This window comes from Trachemys scripta, chromosome 1 (assembly GCF_013100865.1).
Source record: "Trachemys scripta elegans isolate TJP31775 chromosome 1, CAS_Tse_1.0, whole genome shotgun sequence".
Taxonomy (NCBI): Eukaryota; Metazoa; Chordata; order Testudines; family Emydidae; genus Trachemys; species Trachemys scripta.
In genome coordinates this window covers 55,410,409-55,418,988 of record NC_048298.1, presented here as the reverse complement: position 1 = coordinate 55,418,988, position 8,580 = coordinate 55,410,409, and the positions used below count along the sequence as shown (strand labels likewise).

The 8,580-nt window shown below is 41.6% G+C and overlaps 1 protein-coding gene across 1 annotated transcript in view; it reads right to left on the bottom strand.

Moving 5' to 3' along the window:
- Nucleotides 1-8,580, bottom strand: part of ARID2 (AT-rich interaction domain 2) — a 166,616-nt gene that overhangs the window by 48,101 nt on the left and 109,935 nt on the right. The window contains exon 15 of the mRNA XM_034769978.1: nucleotides 5,550-8,410. Coding sequence (XP_034625869.1) covers nucleotides 5,550-8,410 — 2,861 coding nt within the window. The remainder of the gene's footprint in view (nucleotides 1-5,549; nucleotides 8,411-8,580) is intronic.

Sequence of the window (8,580 nt, the reverse complement as noted above, 5' to 3'; positions counted from 1 at the left end):
GGCTCCCATCCCCCCCCCCCCCCCCCCCCCCCCCCCCCCCCCCCCCCCCCCCCCCCCCCCCCCCCCCCCCCCCCCCCCTCTCCCCCCCCCCCCCCCCCCCCCCCCCGGTTCCCTCCCCCCCCCTTTTGCCCCCCCCCCCCCCTCCCCCCCCCCCCCCCCCCCCCACTGCTCCTCATGCCTCTGCATTCCTTCAGGCAACTTCCTCCTTCTCCTCCATGCTGCCTGGCTACCACCAGGGGAGAACTAAGAGCACTGGAAAGAGTCTCCTTGCTCTCAGTTTCTATGCTTGGTGACACAGAAGCTCCTACAGCCCAGGGATGGATCACGCTCAGTTACTCTGTAGAGATAGTATATGAGAGAGTCTGGTCAGCACAAAGGAGCGGTAAAGAGATGGAGCATGGTTATTGCAGATGGAATAATTGGAGAATGTAGCTGTCAAATTCTAACAAAAATCTACTGAGCATGTGTGAACTGAGATTTTTCAGCAAACTATAACTTGGCCAAATGTTGGCAGTTTCATGGGGATGACAAAAGGCACATCCCTGACGCCAGAATAATCTCTCCTGCCAAATTTTAAGTCCCCGCTCCAAAGCACAAAAGCATTAGAGCTCTCAACAAACAGGTTTAACAATTTTTTTAAACATAACTATATTCCCCCCTTCATTTCATTATAAGAAATGGCTGAAGGGATCTACCAGAAATTTAAAAAAAAAATCTGCCTGAAACAAACACCTCACACGGAAAATTTCAGCCCAAACTTCTAAAGTTTGGCCAAGTTATAAGCAAATGAAAACAGCATCTTATAATGGAAAGTGTTGGGCAACTGTAACTGTAGACTTCACTACCTGTTCAGTCTGTAATAAAGAACACAACAGTGGCATGCCCAAATTCTTGAAATCATTTCTTGTAGGGGGCATTACTTCCAAAATGCCAGCAGAAGCAGTATGTCTACACTGCAAAGTGAAGGTGTGACTGTAGTATGGGTACTTTTAGGTGACCTTGTAAATAAGAAGCAGGCAGCAGTATCTCCCGTCAATGTAAACAAATTTGTTTGTCTTAGCGATTGCAGAGTAAAAAGTAGGACTGAGTGGACTTGTAGGCTCTAAAATTTTACGCACAGTTTTGTTTTTGATTGCAGTTATGTAATCAAAAACAATTCTGCATTTATAAGCTACACTTTCATGATAAAGAGATTGCACTTCAGTATTCGTATGAGGTGAATTGAAAAATACTATTTCTTTTATCTTTTTTACAGTGCATATATTTGTAATAAAAATAATAATATAAAGCGAGCACTGTACACTTTGTATTCTGTGTTGTAATTGAAATCAATATTGAAAATGTTGAAAAACATTCAAAAATATTTAATAAATTTCAATTGGTATTCTATTTTTAAAATCGTGATTAATTTTTTTAGTTAATCGCGTGAATTAACTGTGATTAATTGACAACCCTAATATAAAGCATAGGAGAGAGACAAGGTGGATGAGGTAATATCTTTGATTGGACCAACTTCTGTTGGTGAGAGAGACAAGTTTTTGAGCTTACAGAACTCTTCTTCTAATATTCTGGGACCAACACAGCTACAACCACACTGCATAAAAGGTATTATATTCATTTAATTCATGTTGCAATCCATGTCTCAATGCTCATATTTCAATGTTACTCAACCTCCTAACCTCAGGCAACTCTGTTAAAATTGGTAAATACCATCTTCGAAATAAGGCCTCCTACTATCCTTTAAATTTCAGTTTTAGATAAAATGTAAGCACAAACACAAAGGACCCGGCATCTGCAAAATCCAGCAGTCTACCCTATCAAAACACCTCACTTTTAAAATGACTACTCTAGTCAAAGGGTCTATACTGGGTTTTGAGCCACCAGAGAAGCTACACAAGTGCAAAACCTGTAGATGTTGTGTGTCAATAGAAGAGGCAGCTGGAGTAAGATTCTTGGAGCAAGATGCAGGAGTGCAAATCATGGTTAACACCAGTGCATTAGCACAGTGACTAAAATGCAGTGTATACAAATCCATAAAGGTAAGGAAATAACAAAACAGCTGGTACACAGTGAACTGGTAACAAAACTGATAACGATTAAATTTTACAAAATGGAATACATGATCTATTGAGATATAATAATTGAGGCCCAGTCCTTCATGCAGCTCCATATGGGGGACCCCTGGTCTCATACAGAGCTATTTTCAAGATCAGGGCCTTACTCTACACTTCTGCTCCCTAATAATATATAGATACACACACAGAAACACGCACGCACGCTGTGATGGTCACATGTGTGTGTGTTTTTGTGTACCACTACTTGTGCAGTGAATAGTTAATATGAGTCAAATTTTCAAAAACACCTCTGTCATTTCCCAAAGTTATAGGACTTAGGAGCCTAAGTTACTTAGCGCTTTTGAAAATTTTATGTTCTCAAAATATTATATTTATCACAGGTAGCTTACATGTGGAAAATAAAAACAGCAGGATTTTGAGGGGGTATGAGGGAGGGGTTGGGTAGGGGGATAGGCATTAAAATAAATTTCCTCTTTAATGATAGGAGATTATTGAAGTTTAAATCTAATTGCATCAGTGTGCTTCAGGAATGAATGACAACCAAATGAAGAACTTCTGTATTTTAGTAGCTCCAGCTGAGCAGTTCATTTGCTCTGCGGATAGGAATGAATTATGCCTCCTGGGGCTACGTACTTGCTTTCTGGTGAATGGAAACTCAGCCTACTGATCAATGGAAGATTGGAGCCAATGTTTATACTCCTGCTCACAATTTTAGCAGCCTGCTTCCCACACAAGGATGCTACAAGTGGGCTGCCTTAAGAAAAATGGAAGTGTCTGTTTTGATGATGGTGAAGGAGGGACTGATTTTTTTTAAAAAGCCAGATAGGCAATTAAGTGTAATTTTCTCACATCCAGGCATCTGGCATGACATTAGAGCGCTTCTATGAAGCCAGTTGGGACAAACCAACTTGGTCATGTTCAACATGTTTTGTGGGAGCTTGGGGGGCGGAGGGGAGTAAGTAATTACTCATTTATTTTTCTTTCTTCATGCACGAGTCCAGCACAATGCCTCAGGGCAGTAACAACCCATAAACAGAAAATGTGTAAATAAAGGGAGAGAAAGCCACCAAAGTAAGATGCCAGCTCCCTCCTCCCTTCAGATTACACCTAGGACTGGCTAAAGGCAGATGCTACTGGAGAATATCACCTTTAAACAATGACGTGTCACATGCTCCTGTTTGAGACAATCCACTAAACACGATATTTAAATACAAAATCAAATCCTATATCTATATAATAAGATTCCAGGATTGTCACTCTGTGTGTCACTGTAAAGCCTAGAACAAGGGTCGGCAGCCTTCGGCATGCAGCCCATCAGGGTAATCTGCTGGCGGGCTGCAAGACATTTTGTTTACGTTGACTGTCTGCAGGCATGGCCCGCCGCAGCTCCCAGTGGCCATGGTTCACCATTCCCGGTGAATGGGAGCTGCAGGAAGCAGCGGCCAGCACATCCCTGTGGCCCGGGGTGCTTTCCGCTTCTCCTTCACAGGACATGCCACTTGTCTGCTTCTCCTTCATAGGTCATGTTTTCTAGACCTGTAATTGTTTTTGTTACTCTTCTCTGGACTTTTTCCAATTTGTTCACATCTTTCCTGAAATGAGGCACCCAGAACTAGACACAATACCCCAGTTTAGGACTAATCAGTGCGGAGCAGAACAGAAGAATTACTTCTTGTGTCTTGCTTACAACGCTTCTGGTAATACATCCCAGAATAATGTTTGCCTTTTTTTTGCAACAGTGTTACCCTGTTGACTCATATTTAGCTTGTGATCTACTCTGTCCCCTAGATCAGCGGTTTTCAAACTAGGGCCGCTGCTTGTTCAGAGAAAGCCCCTGGCGGGCCGGGCTGGTGTGTTTACCTGCCGCGTCTGCAGGTTCGGCCGATCGCGGCTCCCGCTGGCTGCGGTTCGCCACTGCACATTGGCAATTTTCTTTTGTTGTCAAACAACTTTTATTCAAATCAAAGATCATGTGTCAATCAGAATAATGTACATCTTTGACTTTCATTTAGATTTGCAAAATTTTCACAAAGTAGCATGTGTTCTCACAGTCAAAAGAAAATTATTCATCTTTAGACAAGAAATCTCTTCAGGTAAAGAGTTAAGGCATCAGACAGATTTCAGTAGAAGTCTAACTTGATGACAGTGCAGGAGTACCACATTGATGAATCAGGCATCAGCTCCTAAGTGGATTCTAGTTATAGCTCTGTTTGTGTCCATAATCTACATCTACTCAATACTGAAAATGAATGAGTATCAAGTAATAAAAGTTTCTTAACTCAACGCCTAAGAACACTAACCCAAACAAAGATTTCTCTGATTTTTTCCCCTCTCTCTCCACAATCTGTCTTCTTCTTACCACCCTCAAATTAGTTGATATCTCTTTTACTCTAATTCAGAATATGAAACAGTTTCTTAAAATGAATTCTCCTTACATGAAATTAAGGGATTTTCTGACCATATGCTATGCTAAAATAACACTAGAGAATGTAAGAATTTTGAATATGATCAGGAATTTTCCTGGAAAATGGTACTGAGCTGTACAAACTGGAATATTTACAATAGGACAGTAGGTGCTAAATGTCATATTAAGAATGGACACATACTGTAGCCTACACTGGTGGTGAGGTACAAGGAAGCTCACGCTACTAAAGTTAAATAAAATTTAATCTAAAAAAGAAACTAAGGCCCCTATTCTCCAATCTGATCCATGAAACAGACTCTTATGCCTGTGTAGAGTCCATCAGATATGACTGCAGGATCAGAACCTATGGTGGAAATAAACAGCATCCTTTTTGACCAACGGACAAACACTATTTTCGACTGACTGGAGTAAACTTAAACGTTTATTATCCTTTACGGATCTCCAAACCCCAAAACTTTAACTTATTTCAGTAAGCTCAAAGACTGTGTTAGAAGTATAATCAACTGAGACATTTTATAATATCTATACAGGAAAAATCATTTGAAATTCACTCCTCAGAAATATACTTATATACTAACAAAATATGTACGAACAAAATATAAAACATTACACAAAAGTAGAGACTGCCACCTACAACACCTATTCTAAGTGAGGAGGCAAGATATCGACAACTTTGAGAGCAAGAAATGATAAAACAAATAATTTTAAGATTCTAAAATACAAGGGACTATTTTAACCTTCAAAATAACAAAGCAATTAAATAACAGAAAAGTAAACACGAGGGGTTTTCCCTTGATGCATAATCAAGTTGCAACCTGTTAGACTTTAATCCTTTTAAATAAATTTAAACTATACTACTATAACTAGCATCAAAAACAGAATGAGAGGTATCAGAACAGCTTAAGTAGGAGCACAAAAACAATGATTTTATGAAGATTTTAAATCCCACAGGGGGATAATATCAGAATAGCAAATTTACATTTTGACATATCTGTTTCTTTTACAAATCATATTTGGTAAAATAAACACAAAAAGTTTGCTTAACCTACCTGTGTGACCATGCTTTGTATATATGTTGTTGGATGCTGCTGCTTTTGCTGAACAGCGCTTTCTATTGCTACTTTAGCTACAGTGCTTGGATCCGCTCCAGCTGGCACAGCAACCATAGTTGCACTGCAACCGGCATTGTTGGGGTCACTGATTGTAACAATTCTAACTCCTACTTTATTTGGAATCCCTGGAACAGTTTCCCTATCATTATCCTCTGCTGGCCTCTTTACAGTTTTGAATTCTGCTGTGCCATTAGTAGACCGAACTTCAGATGACAGGGTAGACTGGGACACTCTAGGTCCTGAGTGTGGAACTGTTATGATTTGATGCCCCTGTATAACAGAGGCTGTAGAATGTGGTGAGACAACTACACTTGGGCGTTGCTGAGGCACATCTGAATTCAAACTTGAAGCTAAAGGTCCATTGGGTAAATCAGTGTTGGTACCACTAAGTTGCTGGGTTAACAGTTTTGCAGCTTCCTGTGTACCGCTTACAACAGGTGAACTATTCAAAGTTAATATAGGCCCATTAGAAATCCTTTCCCCTTGATCACCTTTGGCAGTCTCTTGCTGCGTGACATCTGAATTCCCTTGTTCCACTGGAGAGATCTCACCATTTCCTACATGATTGGAAGTTTTGTGATTTGGAATGTTTTTGCTCAAATGAGAACCATCTCCTTTATCAAAATCACAGATTCCATTAACTAGGGGCTTCTTCAAATCACTTTTAATTTCCTGTGTGTCCATTTGTTCAAAGTTCTGCTTTCCAGGAGCTCCATTCTCACCCAATTCTAATGATGGCCCGTTACTGACTTGTGAGCACTGATTGGCCTCATTTTGAGTTTTCCCTGAGTTAGAAGGAGGTAGACTGGAGTCATTATACTTTCTCCCATTTAAAAGACTTCCCACCTGCATTTCATTTTCCTTTGCATCCCCATTACTGGTGTTCGCAGCTCCTCTTCGGCAAGAGGGATTTTCCATAACTTCAATTTTACGTTCATGAACGTGTAAACCTGTTGCTTCCTTTGCTTCTTCCTCCTTTTGGCAAATTATTTTATCACCTTTGAATGGAGGAGCAGCAGCACATGGTGATTGTCCAGCTGGAGGTGCTTGAGTAGCTGGAAGTGTTTGCACCTGAAGCCCAACTCCTGTCTGTGTTCCACTCATTGAGATTCCTGCTGGAGCAATAAGCTGAGTTGTATTTCCCTGACTCACAGTTGCAGTAGCAAAACTAGTATTTGGCACAACTGTTATGGTAACCTGGTTGCCAGAAGTCCCTTGGAAAATGGTTGCTGGGCTATTTGAGATCAACTGGCCTGGCAATATTTGTAGATTAGAAATGGGTACTGTTTGTACTGCCCCTTGGGGCTGGATTGCACTCTGGACCAGCTGAACATTTTGCTGTCCAACTAATAGCTGCTGAGCTGGAGACTGTCCTTGAACTCCAAAACTTGGTGCTTGGTTATTGGCCACCTGATAAACCACCTGAGGACTAGGAGCTCTTGCATTGTTAGGTGGAGGAATCTGTGGAGCTGGGAGTATAAGCTTACCACCAGGAGTTGAAGGGCCTCGTTTTGGAAGAAGCAGCTGTTTTATCAGACTAGATTCACCAGAGGAAGGCTGACCAACTCCTGCATTAGCTTGCGGTGGCTGAACTTGCATTTGTACCGGTTGTTGTTGCTGGACTTGTACTTGTACCTGTTGTTGTGATGGCGCAGGCGAATGTTGCTGCTGTTGCTGCCTCTTCACGGAAAGCATCTGACTGACAGTAGGAGGGGGTCCTTGTGACTGAGCAGTAGATGGAGATGACATTACTGTAGGAACCTGGTTATTTGTAACTGGTCCAGGAGATGGTGAGGAAGATGGAGTTATGTTTGGTTGTCCAGTCAACTGGACAGTTTGACCAGCTGGAAGAGAAGCTGGATTAGTTAGCACAATTTGGTGAATGGCTGGTGCATATGTTTGACCTTGCTGAGTTGGCTGGCTTACAATCACTACACTTTGTTGGGATGGTGGCTGCTGCTGCTGCATGGGTTGTTGTACCACTGTAGATGGGACTTGCTGAGAAGGTAGAGGCTTTGGCGCAATATTCTGAAACCCTACCCTAGAAGTTTGTGGATTTTGGACACCAGCAATAGTAACCACCTGCCCAGCTGCAACCTGAAAATTCTGTACTGTAGTGGCAGAAACAATATTGGATGCAGAGGTCGTGACATATTGTTGGGGTGCTATGATGACTGTGTCTTGTTGCTGGTTACCAGCAGAGGGCTGCTGAGATGAAGTTTGCAAAGGTTGTGATGATGTAGTGATTAACTGTTGACCCTGTGAAACTGCTGAAGTGCATGCTGGTAGGTTCTGTACTCTGCCAAATATATGACCCTGAGGTACAGCTTGTTGAATTACCGTAACAGGAGTGCCTGAAGGTATCTGTCCTGGTACCACTGCATGTAATGGAGACTGTTGTTGAATTACTGGTTGGTGGTGAAGCAATGTCTGAGAACTGACAACAGCAACAGATGGTTGTGGTCCTGCACTGCTGTGATTTTGATTAGAAGCTTGTGCTGCTCCACCTACAGCAATAGTAACAGGAACTGCAGATTGGGAAACTGAGCTCTGTATTACTGTGGCCTTGACTACCTCACAGGAAATTGGAGTTTTATTCTGAATGACAGTCACTGTAGCATTTTGTTGCTGCTGTGTGTGAACTGAAGGATTTTGTGGAATTCTAGAAACAGTCTGTGCCACAGTGTGAACACCTTGAATTGGAAAAGACATCTGTGTTGCTGTCAGATTTGAAGATTGGTTGTTAACTGGGATCCTCTGAAAATGGTTCCCTACACTTTGTGGTCCATGTGGGATTCCTGTTGACCCAAATAAAATAAAAAATCAGAAGTCTCAATGCAAAAATCCAAACCAAACCAAAACACTCCCACCCCCACACCTCAAAGCAAAACACACAAATATAAAGAATCAAAAATCCCAAATTTGAAATTATCATTACAGTCAAGTGAAGTAGTTTCTAAACTCAGCT